Source organism: Styela clava, chromosome 7 (assembly GCF_964204865.1).
Source record: "Styela clava chromosome 7, kaStyClav1.hap1.2, whole genome shotgun sequence".
NCBI classification, from domain to species: Eukaryota; Metazoa; Chordata; class Ascidiacea; order Stolidobranchia; family Styelidae; genus Styela; species Styela clava.
In genome coordinates this window covers 13,518,326-13,539,184 of record NC_135256.1, presented here as the reverse complement: position 1 = coordinate 13,539,184, position 20,859 = coordinate 13,518,326, and the positions used below count along the sequence as shown (strand labels likewise).

At 35.7% G+C, this 20,859-nt stretch overlaps 2 protein-coding genes across 3 annotated transcripts in view; one reads left to right on the top strand and one right to left on the bottom strand.

Moving 5' to 3' along the window:
* LOC120328892 (plexin-A2-like) overlaps positions 1-6,082 on the bottom strand; it is a 52,781-nt gene extending 46,699 nt beyond the window's left edge. Inside the window, exons 1-4 of the mRNA XM_039395455.2 lie at positions 4,733-6,082; positions 4,116-4,310; positions 3,157-3,431; positions 2,251-2,374 (exon numbers count right to left, since the gene is read on the bottom strand). Of these exons, the coding sequence (XP_039251389.2) occupies positions 2,251-2,374; positions 3,157-3,431; positions 4,116-4,310; positions 4,733-5,959 (1,821 nt within the window). The 5' untranslated portion in view covers positions 5,960-6,082. The remainder of the gene's footprint in view (positions 1-2,250; positions 2,375-3,156; positions 3,432-4,115; positions 4,311-4,732) is intronic.
* A 3,581-nt stretch (positions 6,083-9,663) lies between these two features.
* Positions 9,664-20,063, top strand: LOC120328176 (uncharacterized). Of its 2 annotated transcripts, none has more exons than XM_039394599.2 (11): positions 9,664-9,887; positions 10,763-10,948; positions 11,569-11,736; positions 12,231-12,362; positions 14,644-14,842; positions 15,494-15,645; positions 16,177-16,335; positions 17,170-17,319; positions 17,544-17,695; positions 18,460-18,682; positions 19,177-20,063. In XM_039394599.2, exons 2-11 carry the CDS (start codon positions 10,840-10,842, stop codon positions 19,602-19,604), a joined length of 1,872 nt encoding a protein of 623 aa, XP_039250533.2. In that variant the 5' UTR covers positions 9,664-9,887; positions 10,763-10,839; the 3' UTR covers positions 19,605-20,063. The 2 variants fall into 2 exon arrangements, with proteins under 2 accessions (XP_039250533.2, XP_039250532.2); XM_039394598.2 differs by lacking the exon at positions 9,664-9,887 and adding an exon at positions 9,899-10,344.
* Positions 20,064-20,859: the final 796 nt, after the last annotated feature.

The following is a 20,859-nucleotide window of genomic DNA, read 5'->3' as shown; positions in this document are numbered from 1 at the left end:
ATATATTTTCGAACCAAATTGAAATTTTAACCATGAACGAAGACAAACAATAGGCAGTTTGGAACGAATTGTTACGTAATGGACATTTGCCGCCAAAATGATTAATTCTCATAACGCCAGTATATCGATTATAGAAAAATCCACGGCCCGATAAAAATATCTACGATTATTTCATATGAATTAGGATCAAGTATGGCCACATAATGCGTGTGAGTAAAAAGGCAACGATATTAGAATGGAGAAAATTTCTTTCTTGAGTGAGGTCATCTTGTTTACTGCATAATCTCGAGGTCAGTCGAGCGAATGAATACGTGCAAAAATATGTTTGTTAAACGAGAAAGTCAATAGTCCTCAACATTATCTTTGTATTGCTAAAATTGCACACAGTTAATAATATCTAATTACTTGAATCGAATTGAATACTCACAGCGCCGCTCAAATCAAATAAAAATAAAAACAGAGAGCGAACTGTTTATTTCAATTAGGTACGGTCTATTCTTGTCAATGTCAATCCATATGCCCTCGATAAAATAGACTATCCAAGCTTAATTACAAAAGAACTAAAAAGCTTTCCCCTAATCGCGAATTATTCAAAATAATTCGGAAGCACGGATGAATAAATAAGGTCAAAATTATGCAAGCCGCACAGAGAAATTAAAAGACATCGATAATTTCGTGTGAAAAAATGGACCGATTACGACTTTCTACAAAATGTAACATTCGTTGAACGGTGCAGAAAATACTCGCGAATTTAGTAAACAAAGGTTATCTTAGATGCATGCGCGGACAATATATAATTTTGACAAAATCGCGAACAAAAACTATGGCGTAATTCAGATGAAAATGTGTGCGACAGATAGGGCGTGTCGTTTAATTCGCGCGAATTCCCACCGGGCGTCAAAAGTATTTCGGCAGAAAATCTGTTCCAAAAACAACCAAGTTCAAACCACGGACGTCGTCATAAATTATGCATTAATTCCACGCCGAACGGGAAAGTCAAAAGGCGCCAACAAATAAATGTTACTAATGGCATATTATTCAAATGCGGTGTTACGAATAACTCTGACAAAATGTAATTACCTTTAAGAGTAAGCTGAACTAATAAATCTATATATTTACAATTTTACAACGCCCAATAACAACTATGCTTATATGAAGAACAAGTCAGTTTACAGGACTTGGCTTGAATTTAAATAGCCAGAAAAGTCAGGTTACAGAACTTGACTTGGATATTAAACAGTAAGAAAAGTCAAATCCCTCGAATCTATCGCATAATAGATGTATGTACCTATATATATATAATAAATACTGTCCGTTTCCGACATTTGTGTAGAGTTCTACAAATTGGCGAGCTGGCACTTGTGCGACAAAATGATGTAAGGTACGTTTATTGGCAAATCAATCAGTCCAAGATTAAAGCGAGTAAAACGGAATTAACCACATTACATATTCCAATATGGTTGTCTTCAGCCCCAAGGCAATGAATGTTTTCGTATATGCGACAAAGAATGTAATGAGTCCATTGTACATGGCTTATGAGTGTTATTTTGATGGGGTGATGTAAGAGTTACTGCGCTTTGTCATTTTTCGCCGGGTTGGCTGTATTATTGAACACAAGATGCCGTGAAATGGCGTTATTTGGATAAGAATGCACCATTATTTCTATTGTTGCTACACATTCCACAGGGATAAAAACGGGTATATATAGAAATAGTACAAATCAATTCACCACTATATGATTAATAAACTTAATAAAAAATTTATATACAGTTCGACCTGTAATAAATAATTATAACATATTTATCATTGAGCTTAATGTCTTACATATACTGATTTTGACTATTTATTTGCTTTCATTAATTATTTTTAGCGTTTGTTACGCTGATTATGAAGTTGAAATAAAGTATTTTACTCATGAGTTATGAGGATGAAAATATACTTAGACAACTTTTTGTCCAAAAGTATTTCATAGCTGTACTGTTGTGCACAATAAAGTAATTTGTCATATAACATGCACCAAAAGAGCAAAAACAAAAATAAATTTCAAACGTCTGGTATTTCGCACTGCAGATCAATCATAAATATATAGACATAAATATTTATAGAATTAGAAACAGACCCCAGTACAGTTATTTGAAAACCTTCAAACTACCCACTTTGATTTTGATTAACTTAATTTACCCATGAATTAATTGTGTTTCCGAGTCAACAATATATGGTACGATACAAAGATCTGACTAAGGTACTTACCACTTGAGAATCAGAAGAAACTGGAAGAGCAGATGGAAAAACTTCTTTCAGCTTAGGGCAATTGCTTGGATCTGAAGTTGCATAAGTGTATGTGCCCTTAGCACACTCAGATTCAGCAGCACATCTAAAATTTAAGAATTATATATTACATATAAGGAATGACTAAAACAAGACATTCCACCATTCCGAATACATCTGAGTAAATATTTCTGAATATGGAATTTCCAATACATACATAATTGTGGTCAAGTTCATGTTGACAATTACATAAATCACTATATGTACTATCACTATATCACTATTTATGCTGATCATATCTAGAACGACGCAAACATAAAGGGCATTGGTTTCTCTGTGTTATTTGTTACCAGTTGAGATATTGTATGTTTTGATCTACTTGTCTGATGGCTCAAAATTCACAATTATTAAATAAAACTGTTTAAAATTATTTTTAAATTTAAAAATTTACTATATCAAATTCAAGTATAATAAATTTTGAATGTATTCAACCATTTGATTCGTTTTGGACATCCTTGAAGTTTACATATTTTTGATAATTCAAAACTAAGAAAATTTCAACCATGAAATTCCACCCATAAACCCACCCAACTTATTCCTCGGCCTTCCCCCTCCCAAGTTCTGCCGAGGGAATTTTACTGGAATATATGGACAAATATAAATTTTGACCTCCATAAAAGTATTTTTTTTAAAATTGATTTGTTACATGATGCCATATGTTTTTTATTTGTTTTTAAAATTTCCATGGATGGAACTTGTAGACTACTGATAAATCATTCATAAAAGCAAGAATGCTAGGCAAATTACTGTAGTAAAATAAGTCTTTCATGTATTGCATTTTCTAAGATGAAGAGGCCGGATAGAAATGAATTAGTGAATTACACTTACTTATTATCTAGTGTGCACCATCCACAGAATGGATCACCAGCATTCAGACAATCAAAACAAGTTGAAAACCTTGAACATTCATGAAGATGAAGACTAACAAGTTTCCGTTCAGACATTGCATATAATTTTGTTAAATCATTGTCCAATCTCATATCAGCAAGGATTTGAGGTGATCCAAGATTTTTCCAATTGAAACTATCACTGTGTGAATCTATTCGAATTTCTTCATATGGCTTTGTTAATCTGTTTCCTGATGGCTTGGAATCCACTTTAAGCTACAAAAACGACAAGAAAATAAAAAAAAATAAAAAATTAACACATCTTCAAAATCAAATATTACATTGATTGAAATATATATTTCTGATAGTGAGTTGAATACAATTTTTAGGGCATCATATTTCAAAGATTATTACAAGGCATGAATTGTATATTTTTCACAACTGAAAAATCAACATTGACTGAAAGTCGTTAAGGAGTGGTGTAATCGCGACTATTGTTTTAGAGCATGAGTAGCGTAGGATAAAAAATAAGGAGAATATTCAACGAGGTGACCGTACATTTGAACCCATGTACATTTGAACCCATGCGTATATCCACGGGTTCACTCTATATGCGGGTGCTAAAATCCATGGGTTAGGGTTAGTATGGGTTCAAATTTCCGCAAAACAAAAAAATTTCCATAGGTGCAATAGTATGCAGGTGCAATTGTCGTGGGTTCAAATGTACGTGGGTTCAAATGTACAGGAACCAATCAATGAATATTTTTAGAGCCCCTCTTTTTTAGAAGCCTACATTTGCATGAATAAATCAAATTTGAAATATTGACGACAGGAAATAATACAAGCTTTATTCGTGTGAATTAGTAACAATTGGGATATATTATTTCCTGAATTTTTCCTCATAACTTGTCTGATGATAGCTTATACACTGCTTAGACAAAGAAGGAAATATGATCTTACTTTCAATATTCGTCCATCTTTAGTTCCCATGAATGCAACTGTATGAGCACCTTGTTTTGATACAGCAACCGCAGTGATAACAGTATCATTGCTTTGAAACACAGTATAACCGAGTTTTGTCACATTGCTTTGTACGAGACCAGCTACATCCCAAATATATTTGCCAGCACAGAGAGGTTTTTCGACTTCGAGAGGCTGGAGGTAAATGAAACGTTGAATAAACAATAAAAACATGTTTCTGTGTATACTTTCCGGACTGTTTCCATTTTTGTATGTTCAAAATAAAAGCCCATAAATGTGGTTTCAATTTAATTTTACAATTCATGAAAATATACTTGCCATGATTTTTCATTCTCTTAGATGTAACTACTTTAAAACTCAAATTATTTTGATCTTCCCAAGATCAATAAAAGGTAATAAACAATGTAAATAGGTTCAATAGGTCGAGCAATATACGCGAACAAAGGCTCCATTTTTATTATACCAATTGCCTGGTGACAAGTGGTTGTCGCCCAACGTTTGTTTTTAGATCCATATCTACTTATTTGAAACATTTTCCAGCTCTACATAATAACTGAACATGAATTGGGAAAAATTGAATGAAAATTTGAACTTACAATTCTATCACAAGGCAGTGGACTCTCTCGTTGCCATTCTACATGATTTCTCTTTTTCCCACTAAGGCAGGCTTTTGCAATATCATAATAAATATCATCCAATTCATAAAGAGGGAAAATAGCAAGAGTACTCCCACCAGCATTTTTGCCTTCTGTAGCAAAAGATGCAAATAATACGTCAGGATTCGTTCCTCTAATTTCATTTTTGATACCTAGACTCGCTTGCAACAAACGACCAACTTGAGCAGTTGTAGAAGCAATGACTCTCTTTAATTTTGTTTCACTACCGTCTTCACCCAGCCAAGATAAGGACGCTATTGGTATTTCAAGATAGGAATTCGTAGTAGACTTGTCATCTTGTCGTAAACATACTTGAGCCACATATGAATGTACTTCACCATTATATACCTTACCACCTTTCAAGTTTGGATAATGCAACACAAAGTAACCGTTTTGGTTACCTTCAAAGGCACTGATAAAATTAACTCGAAAACCCTGATCAGCATAAACTTCTTTGGTCAATAATCCAGATAGTTCTTTTTTATTCAAATCAGAGGAAAACATTGTAACATCCATGTTATTTTGTGGCATTCTCCTACTTGCGAAGGTTGGAAATTGGTCTGCATCAGAAATGAGTTTTGAGTCAGCTTTTGTTCTCGATGCCCCAACATACAGAGATTTTTGTGTACCACCCCTGCCCTCATTGGCTATAAAAGCAACAGTATTTTGTTGCAAACCTGTGCTTGCAACAAAATCATTTGCACGAGAATCTGGTAAATCAGTAAAGTCATTTAATAATTTTTTAATAGCTCCAAGTTCTCTTAGTTGACACAATCCTTGTCGTATACTCCCACATGCTATGATTCTTTTATTATCATAATCAACTTTGAGTAACTTGTTTAAGTTATTTGTGTATTTCTTATCATTACTTCCACACGGTGCATGTGGATAGCATGTTTCACTGACCTCTTTTGGCCCAGTTACCGCAGTTTGCTCTTTAGATAAACTGGCATCAAATTGGTATATTTTATTAATTGCACCAACATAGAGTTTGTTGTTGCCAGGATCATATTCCAAATGTTGCAAACTGCATAAAATTTCACCACAGTATTCCGCTGTAAACACTTCTATAATTGGCGATTTTGCATCACATTTTACAACATTCAGAACGAAGTATAAGAGCCAGAAAGCTTCCAGTGATGACCACGTATATCTTCCTAATAGCATATCTTTTCAATAATGCTCCTGCTACTTTGAAATCATATACAAATCCACAATTCCAATATCCATATCAAAACCTTTTCAACATTATATTTTTAACTTGAACAAGTTTATGCTGAAACTGAGCAAATTTCTGCAAAAATGTAATTTTAATATTGAAATCTCATATAAATAATTTTTTTACTGTGCACACTTGGCGCAATAAGAAACAAAGGATGATTAAAAATATACTTTCCATATAAGAAATCTCACCGTTCCCATTATCAAATGTTCTAGAAAATTGTATTTAAAAAAACACAATGGAAAGCTTTGATTTTTTTTTTCATAATATGACAAACAACTTCAAGATAGCCTATTCACACAATCTTCATTTTTAAACATTTTTGTTGAAAATGAAAACTTTCCAGATTTCATTACACATTCTCCATAACTTTAGTTGACAACAATTACCTCGCTAAAACCAATAAAATCAAAGATATAGGATGATATAGAAGATATATTATTTTAAAACAATCAAAATTCTGTCTGCCTGTAGGAGTCAATAAAAAGTGACTGATCACAAAGACTGAACGAGTCAAAGCATGCTTTTACTAAAACCAACCACAAATTTATAAAAGATTTTTTACTCAAGAGTTGCTTTCTTTTATGCCAATAATATTTCATACTCGAGCTAGAATGAAATTTGGGGTCTTGTGTAGTTTCGTACTTCAAGTACCTCTAGTAGGCGTGGCATAACGATTTTTGCACATGTCAATCACAATCCCCCACCTGACAACGCCATCAAAAAATTACGTCACTACGACGTCACAATAATGTCATAGAGCTTGCCAAATACAGAAATATGCCTGCGATCGCCCAACATGGCATTTGTAGCGACGATAAAGAACTCACCAACGGGCAGCGATCACTCTCATATCGGGATCTTTGCAATGAGAAAACAAGAGCAATAGCTTGCTCGATTTCGGGTGATCGTCTGCGCGTCTTGAGTGACAGTTTGAATGGCCTTATTACACCACTGTGACATCATTATTACAATAATTTTTGGATGACGCAGTCAGGTGATGGTTAGGATTGACATATGCAAAGATTGTTTTGCTATGCCCAATGCCACTAAAAGTACTCGAGGTACGAAACTACACTAGGCCCGAAATTTGTCTTATTCCTGTGTTCTCTTTTTGGGGGTGAATGATTGCACTCGAGCATGGGTTTTAATTGGGGCTAACTTTACTCTATTCAAACGTCAAAAAGATAAAGTGACAAATGTTATCAAATTTCTTTCAGGCCTAGACTATGTCTGCAAATGTCCATCAACATCTCAAAATATAACCAGTTAGTCTAATTCTGTAATTATGGTTAAAGATAGCCTACATAAACACTCAAAATAACATTACCCCTATAATAATATAGTATAAACCAGACTATAAGTCATTAGAATTTCTTCGAAAAAGCTCAATTTCACATTTCATTAATTTTATGAATTACGGAATTAGGCTACCTGTACAGTATTAAAAATTTACACAATCCTCTGAAGTCCAAAACTCGAGTTAAATTGGAAAATCTTACTAGAAGTAGCCTAAATAGTCTACTCTTATCTGGCAGCAAAAACGGACAATTTAGTCACGCGGTCAATTGGTATTTGAAACAAGTGATAAGTCATTAAATCTCATAATTGAAAACCCATATCAAGCAACTAGCGCACCAGACCGCAAATAGCGCAGAGGCCACACGCCCCTCGGCAACTGAGAACTGAATGCAACGAAAGCACGAGGATTCCGAGGAATGCGCTTTGGAAGATGCCGCCGTGCACCCAAAAAAGTGAAACTCTAGCTCCAAATAGCGTTTTTTTAAATACAGTAGGGCCTACTGAGAGAATAAAAAAATGATATACTGTACAGTACTCGGAGAAAACGAAGAGCAAAGAATGTATACGTCCGTAACTGGAGATATCGAAAAAAGCATAGCGCATTGGGATGTATTGCCGAGAATTTTGGCGTCTGCGGCAATATTCCACAATCGCAATTGGAATGATCCAGGTGAGCCAATGAGCATTGGGTGAGCATACGGAATAAAATTTGTAGAACCTTTCTTGGCAAAGAAATATATGCAGATTCTTGCGGTGTGAGTGCCGGGGATTGTGAAATATTTAATAAGGACAATTGCTAACTAAAAATAAGTAAATTACTGTAGTGTATCGTCAGTGACGCAGCGCAGCCAGGGCTACAAACACCGGTTCCATCCATTATCTCTGAACCCACGCACATTTGCACCCAGGACAATTGCACCTGCATACTTTTGCCCCCACGGACTTTTGAACCCATCAACAATTGCACCCATATAGGATAGGATAGGATTTACATATTTATCCTGGGGGAGAGGAAAGCCGATAAGACAGCTTATCCATATGGCGAACCACGGCCTCTCGTCCGGTTACCATTCCAAGTCGGGTATGGGATTAGTTTTACTGTATTGTTTGTTTTCGGAAGCATGGACTTGGTGGTGGAGGAAGCCGTAACCGACCAGCGGTTACGTGAACCACCCAACGACGGCGAGGAGTCCAGCAATCCTCTCGCACATAACCATCCCTGCATGGGATTCGAACCTGCGAACCCATGCAGAGTAGTTAGAGGTGCGGTGGCGAGCGTATTCCTAACGCTTAGCCCGTTGAGCCACACCGCCGCGCACCCATATACAGATTGCACCCATGGACATTTGGGTGCATCCGAAGTATTCGTACTATGATAGCGCACATTCTGAACATAGTATGTGTACCAGGTTAGGGTTGTTGCACCCACGGACATTTGAACCCGTGTACATTCGCACCCACGGGCATTTGCACCCGTGGACATTTGCACCCACTGATCTTTGAACCCATGTAACCTATATTTGCACGCGAACATTTGCACCCGCGGGCATTTGCACCCGCGCACATTTGCACCCGAACATTTGCACCCGCGGGCATTTGCAACCGCGCACATTTGCACCCGCGTACATTTGCACGCACGTACTTTTGCACCCGCGTTCATTTATATCTGATGTTCATATGTGTGTTTTTGTTTATAATGTGGCTCTTGGCTGTGGCTCTAACGGTTATAAAGTACAAAACGCGGCTCTTGGCCTCTGACTGGTTGGCCACCTCTGATGTAGAGCAAGGGTTCACATCATTTCATACATCGTCGATAGGCTTTTAGCCCTTATGATCCTCTCCCTTTTTTTATCAATTTATTGGTGTTTATAGTGTTGTTTTTATTAGTCAATTCCGAATCCTATTATGTTCAACAATTTAGGCTCAACAAAGTGAAAATATTCTTCGGAATACCCTTATCAAGCAATGAAACTAGGAAGAACGGGAGGTTTTCTTGTGAAGGAAAATGTAAAATCAGTTCTGCACACAGCATTGTGGCCTCACCGTCACCGGTATGTTAGTGATTGGGCCCCACCAACTGAAAATTCAGATATTGCTTTATTTATTTAAATTATCATAAAATTTAAGAAAATGCTCAAGAAATTAATAAAAAAATTATTCAAAACATATGGCATCACAATTGATGTTTCCCCGAATTCCTTGTTTACTTCGTAACATTGGCCAAACAGCAAGATGCAAAAAAGAAAAAATCGGTTTGTTAAAAAGGTAATGGGTTCATTTTTGTACGTCATAATGCACAAGATGGAAACAACTGATGTGAGTAACGTTACTGCGCTTGCACGGGCGGCAAGCGTGACCTACAAAGCGTCACTCCCGATTCCGATGGCCGGCCGTCTCTGTCGCTTGTTTTCAAAAACGTAGTGCGGCTCGCGGAGAATTTGGTTATAAGAATGTTATCGTTATATTTATTAACGTAATGCAGGAGGTTGAGCGACCTGTGGTTAGAAAAAAATTTGCACCGGCTACAGCGAATTTGTGTTGCAGAGCTAGGATATATTCCTTTTATAATAGGTAATCGAACGTACAATTAGCAATAGTGTTACAGGAGTTGTTTAGAATTATAGAAATTTTATAGAGTGAAGCAAGATTCAAAATGAATGTCAATGTAGCCAACAAGTCATAGCTACTACAGCTAAATAAGAGTACAGTATCGATGTGCTTTCCATATTACCGATGATAGTTCCCTCTTCAAAATAAAACAGTCATTGATTGAGTGTTGAGGCTTATTTTTATGACATGTTGAATGGTATATCAAAAAAACTAAATGACCGCTAAACAATTTCAACCTGTATCACTTTTTCAAAGTAATGCCTGAATCTCTTTTGAATCATGGCCGAAAAATTTATATGACGATAACGTACATTTCGAAGAATATTTTTAATTGAATACCGTAAATAACTATTCTGGATTTATACCATGGGGGTTTCTTCATTCTTCCCCAGTGCCATTTCCATGTTACTTATCTCTGGTAAGTATTTTTGAAGTTTTAAAATGTTGTCTTCTGCTAGGATAATTTCCCAATCCAAAATTTTCAAAAAGCTACTTTACGTCTGTAACGTCCTATTTAGTTATTTGCATATTTCGTTCATTTTTGATTACACAATTTCAGAAGCCTGCAAGATTATGTAAAATTATTTTAGATATTTTTGATTAAAATACTTGAGCCCAGCCAAAATTTCCGGTTATGAGTAACGAGATAATCTCGAAACAACAGGGTGAATTACACAAACGTTTTCTTAGCGAATGTTTTTGCGCTAACGAATATGTTTCGACATAAGCGCGTGACCTAAAAATGTCATAGTAGTGAAGTAAAAGCAACATTTATGATTCGACAAATTGTTTCGAAATGTTCTGTACTAAAGTAAATAACCTTTTTGTATTTTCAGGTATTGTGTTATGTTCCGAAGATGATTTTTTCAAATACAACAAAGCAATATATGAAGGTCCTTCCAACATCACGGTAATGCAAGGCGAGACTGCTCGCTTTGGGTGTCTTGTTCACAGTGGTATTGAAGACATTCGTGTTCAGTGGTCAATTGATGGAGTGTTCACTGGAATTTGGCCACCTCCTCGTACGTAGGATTTTATTATTATTTTCATTCAGAAGTCAACAATTTTGCGCAATCGATTTGTATATTTTATTATTTTCAAAACGGACAATTTTGTTGAGAGTCGGTAGGCTATTTTTTGTGATTTAATCAACTATCTGAATAGCTTGTTGTGTTCACGGAATGTTGAGCGCTCTCTTTACAAGATCTTCAAGTACGAGTGTTTGGCAATATTTTTAATCTGGCAGTGAGATGAAACTAAACTTCGCATGGATTTAGTGGACTAATACCTCCTTACTACAATTTGTGTGTTATAATGACGCCAAACTTAACTTATATATATTAAAACGTACTGTGAACAGTTTATGGTAAACAGTATGTAGTCAGCCCATCCCCACGCCATGTCCATCTTTATTTCGCTCGCAATTTTGGAAGCACGCTGCATACTGTTCAACCCATTTTTATTCCACAAGATAAACTTTGCCCCAGTACCTACCTGCTTTTGTTCAAAATAGAGTAAATTCCCTATTGCAAGTCGGAAGAATCTTACGATGATACGGGTTTTTAGTTACTACGTCAAGAGTTTCCATTCTCCGAATATTATTTAATTCTCCGAATTTTAAAAATGACTTTCATCCCTACAGCTGGTCATACAAGATTGGGATTTTCCTATCCAAAAGATGGTGACAAGTCTCTTGATGTGTATGACATCGAACTTACCTCCGCGTCCTGGCAAAAACACGAAGGATTGACATTTGAATGCCAAGTCATTGGCGTTGCGCGATCCGGTGTCGCAACTCTGACAGTGATAGGCAAGTATTACCTGATTATTCACTGGATTGTATATCGAATATTACTGATCAATCTCTTTGGTTTCAGCATTAATGGAAATAATTATTTGCAGTAACTGATGTATTGGATTATTTGTAAATAAATGAATTATAAAACAAAAGTTAGCTCATCAGTACTACAATGTTGTTGACAAGATAGCCAGCAACTAGTCTGGTGTATTGACTGAAACTTTATCACGTGAACAGTTCGTTTCATTTGTAATTAATTCCATTCACCAAAACTGTTAAACATTGAACGGATTACTGATTACTCATATCATTTTATGTGCAATTTTTCAATGTCCAATTTTCCAATCACAGTCAAATATAATGTTACCCGACCGGAATGTTATTGGTAACTTATCAGCAAATATATTTTATTTCTTGTACTCATCGGCCTAAATTTGATGCGAGTTGATGAATTACAGTCGGGAGTATTTCATTTGAATGATAAGATAAGCCTTCTGTATATCCAGTGCCTACGTCTCGACTCGATATGATACCTGCTCCAAAAGATGGCGTGATTGTTTCCCCAAGAAGAGATCTAATATCTGTAGGGTGTGAGACGAATTATGCCACCTCGGAAGCTGTTATAAGCTGGAAGATAGGTATGTAGTTCGTAGTTGAATTTTTCAATCCTTTTAATTGGGCGCTAATTCTTTTTATATTTACTAACCCAGTTTGTGCGTCGCGACATACTGTGGCGTCTTGTACTATTTCAGAATGTGTCACGAAATATAAATTCATTTCCGAAAACTCGTTTCTTATGTGCCGGCATTTTGAAAATGTCATAAAACTATAAAAATAGATAAAATTAATTTACTTTTTTTTTTCAATCGCGGTACGGTCGTTTACATGCACGAAAACAAGTTCAACTGTAGTATCGATTACACTTGCACGAAATGTTGAACTCTTTCTTATCGTAATTGTTAGGTTAATAAAGTCAAAACTTTTCAATGTGTTGAAAACGTCTATGCGTGGCGAGTGTTATTGGGAATCTCTGCGCTAACCTAAACTACTCATTTTGAATAACCTCCGTGTAATAATCTCAATGCACATAGGCCACCACCATACTGGAGTAAACCACTATTATATTTCTAAATCAAATTTGAATCAGGCTAGTAATGTTATTAGAACCCTGAGACCGCCGGTAAGCTCATATGAGCGACGGGTAATCTACTGTTAATATCGCTCTTAGCTATTTATTGACGTAATGCACTCATAAGAGAGAAGCGATGAAACCTTTCAGTCGTGACGCACCGTATAAATAACCTCGATTTAAAATCGCCTATCAGATGTCTAAAATTGTTGACTGGACTCGATGAACTCCTTTATTATTGGTTTAGCATGTATTATCAGTCATATATATCATCCCTGGCGCTGTGATGTTTTGATAAATATGATTTCGACTGCACCATACTTGGCAGAGGTATCGAGATTTTTTGTATGTGAAAAAAACGAAAAATTAATGGTAAGTTTCACGCGTAACTGCGCGTATTGGAAATTGTTTACGTCTTTCTACGCGCATTTCCGTCGAAAAAAGTAACATTTTTTGTATGGGGGGTCTGTGCAGTAATAATTAGAGCTGTGACGTCATCAAAAATGTTAATTGAAGCCTTGAACATGATAATTCTGTAAATACAATCGTGTAACCATTTTCAACCATTTATGCTATAATAGTCGTTTTGGTATTGTTCTGTTGCGAAAACTTTACGAAAACGTTGAAATAAAAATTATTTAATTAAGAATTAATTATTAACCCTTTACTCAGTCTAGCACACGCTTTTAAAAAGCTTCAGGGCTTGATGGTTGACAAAAAAAATGATTTCAAAAACACCCATGCAAAATGGGTAGGGGTTTGCGCCCCAAGAAGGATTTATTAACATAGCAAACAACTTTGGAATCCATGTTGAACTCGTTTGCACTCTGTCGGAAGTTCTGTGTTTATAAAATTATTTGTCATAAGGCGCTTATTCAGTATTTCTGCTGCGAATAAGACCGTTGGTATATAACCATATGTAAGGAGCTACTATCAATGACCGGGTAAGAACGATCATTTTTTGGATCATTCGATTCTACTGGCATGTATTATAAATAACCAATTGTTCATTCCAAGTATTAAATGTTCAATGCGAAAACTAAAATAAGTTTGACCAGAAGTGAAAAAGATTTTGGTAAAAGTGTTTTAGAATTGCGAAAATCTGATAAATGCTATCTTTAATCCAGAAATTTAATTTATCCAGAAATCAAAGTATAATTTGATATTTCATTTTCAAATATAACATCATGATTAAATGCTAGATGCACTTAAAATTATCATTTTTTATAATTCATTTGTACCAAATTCCAATAAAATTGCGCTCAATCGAGTTGCAGAACGGTTGCAAAAATTTTGTATAGGCGTTGTTATCTGTTGCTATAAGAAAATGAGGTACTCCTGAAGTATGCGCACCAAGATGTCGCACAACCTGAATCGTAACCTGGTACACAACCTGAGTTCAGGTTGTGCGCCATCTTGGTGCGCATACTTCAGAAGGTCCGAAAATGAACCTTCTGTCGCTAACTATAGGTTAGCATTGCTGAGATTTATTATCGGAAACGAAATTATATATATATACTACAAACGTGTAAACTACAGAATACCTACTAGGCGAATTGAAATATTTTCATGTGAATGAACTACCAAAACTTTGTGGTTTTTGTAGGTCATATTTAATTTTAATTTCGACTTAAAACCCGTTTAGAAGTCAGAAATCCCGACTTTCGAAATTTTAATTTCATCTCTATCTCAAAAATTCGTCTCTAGCTCTAACTCCAGTATAAGCAAAACTCGCCAGAGTGCATCTCTACATCCTTGCTTTATATAGCAATACCTACTTTAACAAACAGATGGAAACGTTCCACACGCTGACGAAGTATCAACCCGAAAGCTGAACATAACTTCGAAAAACGGAAAATCGAATCTAACCAAAGTTATCTCTGAAATAAGTCGACAAATTATCACTTCCGAAAATTCGACTAATGTGAATTTGTCTGATTACTCCAAAAAAGAGGAATTAACCAAAAGAAATGCCAAGGAAACAATGATGTGAGTATAGACATAGATCACATCATATATCATCAAATGATTTATAATTTTCTGATTTTATTCGAAATCTAAACATAAGGTGATCTCAACTAAGATTATTCATAATAAAACAGCTAAGAAGCAAACGAGTTTTGCCAACGCTTATAAAAACTTATATAGTGTAGGAATAGGATAGTATTTCCATATCTATCCCGAGGGGAAAGAAAGCCGACAAGACGTATTAATCATATAGGGAACCACGGCCACTCGTCCGTTCACCAGTCCATGTCGGGTATGGGATTAGTTAGCCAGTTATTTCTTTCGGGCGCATGGACTCGATAGTGGAGGAAGTCGTAACCGACCATCGGTTGTTCCCAAAGCTTGGCAATATTCACCCCAGGGAGACACTTTATCAAATCTGATGCTTCCTAGCAGTACGATTTTTACTAAATTTACAATTGTCACATTTTATACAATTCACATATTGGCTTTATTTTTTTACCTTCCCTGAAGTCGAATTACAAGTTTGCACTTGATTGATATTTTCGGCAATGGATATAGATTGCTCATTTTCAATGTGAAAATATTTTATTTTCGGAATCCATTCATCCCGTTCAGTTGTTATATTATTTATTGTTTACCTACAGTTTGAACAAATTCTCGTTTTTGCAGACAAAATCTAGAAAAAAGACGTTTATTGGAAAGTATGTATGAATCCGTTTATCATGTAACTTGTGAAGCAGATAGCGAATACTTGCAGTCTGGCTCGATCTTACGAAGTTCAGCGTGGATAGTGGCAGAAAGAAAAGAGTTACTCCAGCACCGTGAGTAGTCACTCGGAAAATTCTTTGTTGGCAACACATTTACATAATATAAAACGTGTATAAATTGTTCTATGAAGTGTTATGTAAAACTCAACTCGAGGTTGTGATGTATAAATACCGTATTTGTAGTTATTTAAACATTGTTTCAATATATGACTATAACTGTAAAGAGTGTAAAGCCTTGCTATCCGGCCGATAGAGCGTAATAACAAAATGTAAATTTATGCTCAGGTGATAGTATTTAAAATAGGGCGTGAAGATAAAGATTGTTCGCTTGCGCCCTTTTCCCGCATGGGATGGGTTTTTCAAATGACTAAAGTCTATCGCATCGCATCATTGTATATTTTTTTCCGAAATTGACTTCTGAATGCTTCCATGCAAAAGAAAAGATCAGTCAGTGTATTTCTGTTAGGACGGAAATTGAAATTGTAATTTAATTAACATTAGATTTTCGTTTAGCTTCTCGGTTCGCCAGATCCAATAACATTTATCTGAAAGTAGTTTTACTCACAAAAATACTTCTGTTTGCAGGTAGTACAGCAAAAGAGGAAACTGTTTATGATTACAACAACATATTATATATAACACTTGCGTGTGGCTTACTTCTTGCTGTAGTTATTTTGGCAATTGGTTGCTTCGTTATAAGGAGATGCCCAAACAGAACAACCAGAAGACCGGCGGAAGAACAAGGTATTGGCGAATGGTACTGTTGCAATATTGGACACGAAATTGGCCCATGAATGGTTTTGTTATTGTGTTGTTGTTGTGAAAAAATCGTTTCTTGTCAATTACTGGACCTATTGTTTTGATATTTTCAGTGGTTAAAGCTTGATGTTGTCGCTAGAAGGCTATTATTTTTATTCATTTTTGTATTTTAAAATGTCTTTGGGCTCTATTGAATTCGTTTTTCACTTTGAAGTCTTGTGTGATGAAAGTCACACATGTCATCAAAATAAGAAAAGTTGCGTGCCGTGGTTCCGTGATCACATCTTAGTGGTATGGTAGCCAGGCTAGCGGTACTGTAAATGATTCAATACTGCTTAGTTTTGGTCTTGGTGTTCATATATTTGAGCATTGCTCTCTTGTATGTATATGTTGTCGCGTAAATTAAAATGTTCGTTTTCTAGCCCTGTACCACGCCTCTTACCCACGCCTGTAAATCTGTCTGAGCGTAAATAGTTGTCTTGAGTTCTACATTTCGTTTGCTGCGTCACTGTAAACTCCTTATTAATCAGTCATATTCACGGAAATAAACAAAAAAATGTATATATATACAGTATACACTCCTCCTGCAAGCATGCATCACTTTTAAAGTTAAAGTCTAATTGGGAGCTTAATGTATTACCTGTCACTTTCAATCAACTTCATACTGTTATTAAATCCATTTTAAACTGAAGTCACAAGTTTTAAATCAAGTGCGCGTAAATACTAATAAGTGGTCAGAAAGTATTCGAATGTATAATGATCTATCATACTTAATAATATATCACTCAACTTTTTATGTTTATTATGCATCATATAAAGACGTGACAGCGGGCAATTCGAAGCTAATATACATACCCGACCAAGGAATTGCGTCAAGCGTTGGCTCACAAGATCGTTTTAGCGATGGCGATACACTGCGATCCGGTAGCCATGTCCATATGCTGCACGGACAAGCTGATGTAACAGAAGGTGAGTAAACATATCATTAACATATAGATTTGAGTAAATATTTTGCATATCTTCTCACAGAGACGCTGTTACATAGAGAGAGATATGCGAGACTATTGCTCGACTCTGCGAGGTAGCCCGTTTCAATATATTACTTGTCGCATACCATAATAAAGATATGGAATCGTATTCAACCTCTTATATTCTTTATAATTAGACGAAATTGTAATGATTTTTTTATCCAGGCGTAAGATGTAACGTCCCAACTTTTGATACGTTTGCTCGGGGCGATGGACTTCTATCGACATTAGAATCAGAAGGGCGCGACCAGAGCAAAAGATCAATTGACGGATCCATGAAATCGGAATCATCATCCACCATTAAAAATTCGACATTAGTAAGACGACGTGAACTTTCTATTTTTATGGTCGGAAAATTCGTTCGATGTTGTGAGCTACATCGACCCTTTTATTTGAAGCTGGCCGGAGCTGTTTTCGGGTTTTGTTTTGATTTCGAAACATGGTCGTCACTCTCGGCGTACAATAGTTATTCTAACAAACATAAGTGTCAATACAAATTTTAATAGCATTATCGGACAGACAAAATTTGTCATTCAGTATTTAATACTGAATGATGCCAATTAGGCTATTGTTTTGATTCAGTTGGACTTCTCCCGTAAAAATGTTTTAATAAAAAGTACCTTCCTTACATTATCAGCAATAATGAATTTTCGATATGCCCAGAAAAGATAATCTAACAATTTGGCCAAAGCGAAATATGTAATGACTGGAAAGACTAAAACATGCGAACACGGGTGATTCTCACCCAGGTACCCTGGCACAAAATGCTTAGGGCAATCGTGGATAAACGATTCACCATATGCCCGGACGATAGAATTCATCTATAATACATATAATTGGCAAAGTGTAATTTAAATAATTACCAAGTTCAGATTGGCTAAATATAGGCCTACACGAAGACTAGCACAGCACGCAGTAAAAATGAAAATATTTAAACACGTACATATGCACAGCAGTGTATTAATCACAGAGGAAAATATGTACCTACAATGTACATCCAAATAGATACAATCAGAATTATTTGTCAGTATCACTATTCGTTGTAGACCCCGTTCACTTAATAATATTCTTTTTTTGTCAGAGAGAAGAAATGACCAATTTTTTGTCAAGGCAATATTCAGAACCTCCCGGTGGAAGAGGTGCAAGTTCCCAGAACACACAATCTGACACAAGACAGCAAATGGTTTACACTATTCCGAGATCACGTGGTTCCAATTTTTTTCTCGACCCGCCCTCACAACAGCCTTCTCAGCTCCATCACAAATTTGATCGTTTGGGAACAGAATTATATAAAAGCGCTTATGGTAAGTTGTTTATCTAAGAATTTCTAGCTGATACCTACGTAACATTTATTTAATATATAGCCTGCCTGTATAATTGTACTTATTTTCATACTTCTTTGAAATTTCAATTGTGAGTATAGGATCATGTCAGAATATTATAACATTGTATAGTAGACGTGCGATATTACACTAGTATCATCTGAAAATAGGTTGCTCATTTTTTATTGTGTTCTTCTTCTTGTCGGGTTTTGCTCCAAACTGCGCAAACAATATAAAAGCATCAGATTTGGTACATAAAAATATGCTCAGCTATCATAGAGATAGATGGATTGTGATTTAAATACTTTAATTTTATAATGTAGATTTTTTTTCTGCTAAAGATATTAAATTTCTCTTAAAAATGTTATTCTTTACTTAAATCGTGGTCGCATGTAGTCATAGTAATTTAACATTTCATCATATTTCAAAATAGCGATATAACCTGTTTTAATTTTGTTTTATTTATCAATTTGTAGGGAGTCTACCACGCCAAAGGTATTCAGATAAAAGAGGAATGCAAGAATTCTCGCTAGAAAATGTTGATAAGGAATGTGCTATAATGGCTAACTCAACCAATATCGACGACTTGCCTCTACCTCCTCCACCGCCTCTTCCTGAAGTTGCCCCGAGCGATACATCAACAGAAATTAGTCATTTTCCACCACCAATGCCTGTGTTAGGAGATCTTTCTTGTGTTGTGTTACCAGATGATCTATATCCAACACTCACTCGCTATGAACCGACGTACAACTTAGTCTACGGATCTAGCTACAATTCTACGGCGGATGGAAATCAAGTGAGCGTGAGGCATAATTCAGAAACATCACCTGGAAGTAGTGCTTCTGGAAAAGAATTGTCCTTACCTACTGGGCGTTATCGACAGGTACCATCCTCGCTCGTTTAGATTTTAGAACCTGCGACTGGATATCATGACTGCCAAATTGAATGTAAGATCAAAGACATTTTTATTGATGCCTAATACCAATCTGACATGCTATTGTGACAGACTTTTGAATTTCCCCACGTGATAGTCAAAGGAATAATATGTTAAAACTCGTAAAGCTGTTCTTTTCTGGCATGTGAACGGATGCTATACAATACGTCTCTTGTCTGTTTTTCATTAGTTATATCACTGCAAATCATTTTAATCATGTAGATTACCATGCTGTCGATCTTAACAAATGTCGTTTTAGCCAAAATTGTGCCAATCAAGTTTCTTTATTTTTCATGTTTACCTTCACTTTTGCCTTCTGTATATTGGTTCCGTGACAAAGGTATAGATTTACACAGAATACTCTCTTCTGCATGTACATCTGAATTTTTTTTCCATTGCCTTACCAGTGTGAATTAAAGTTCTGCTTTTCTTAAATATGCGAGTGTGTATATTTCAGGTATATGTTGTTATCGTCAACTGCGTGGCCAGTCGCGTGGGGTGGGGCAACTTAATCTCAGCTCATCTATACTTTACTAATAAACGTGTTCAAGTTCTTAGATAATCGTTCATTCAATGGGCGTATTATTTCAGATTAGGGCTCTCACACTAGCCAGTGGTTCCCAACCTTTTTTATGTCGCGGCACACTATTTAGCTATTTAAATATTCGCGGCACACCTATCACAAAACAAGAACATTTCATACTATTGAAGCCATTTAGCTATAAAATAAAAACATAGAAGATCAGATAAGGAAAAATCTATTCTTGTTAAAATAACATATCCTGTATTTGAAATGGATGGTTAATAGTTACCGATATTATGACTGTCTCTTACAATAATGTACACGAGACCCAACTTCGGAGCACCTCACAATATTGTATTTCATCACAACAATTAATTATTATTGCTAAGTTGTTATAAACAATTTTCACCGATGAACGAATCTTTTCACATTATGGATTCCGTGCAAAGCCCGAGCATAATTTGATGGCAAAGATCGTAGCATTTACTATGTCGAAACGACTCATTCGACTTTTCAGACCGCAGAAACTATCCGAAAAATAACCGTTTCTGTGTTCGAGATATGAAATTATCCTGAATTTACTAAATGAAGGTTTTATTATTAAGTTTCATTGCATCAGTGTTTGTGCTACAACGCGTTCTGCCTAATTACTGGTATGATTATAGATCGCAAGGATGGGCAAAATAGAATATTTTTATCGAA

Coding starts and splice junctions, on each gene's coding strand:
- LOC120328176 (XM_039394598.2), top strand. CDS start 10,293: ATGGGGGTTTCTTCATTCTTCCCCAGTGCCATTTCCATGTTACTTATC. Junction 12,363..14,643: donor TGTTATAAGCTGGAAGATAG/GTATGTAGTTCG, acceptor TTTAACAAACAG/ATGGAAACGTTCCACACGCT. Junction 18,683..19,176: donor ATTATATAAAAGCGCTTATG/GTAAGTTGTTTA, acceptor ATCAATTTGTAG/GGAGTCTACCACGCCAAAGG.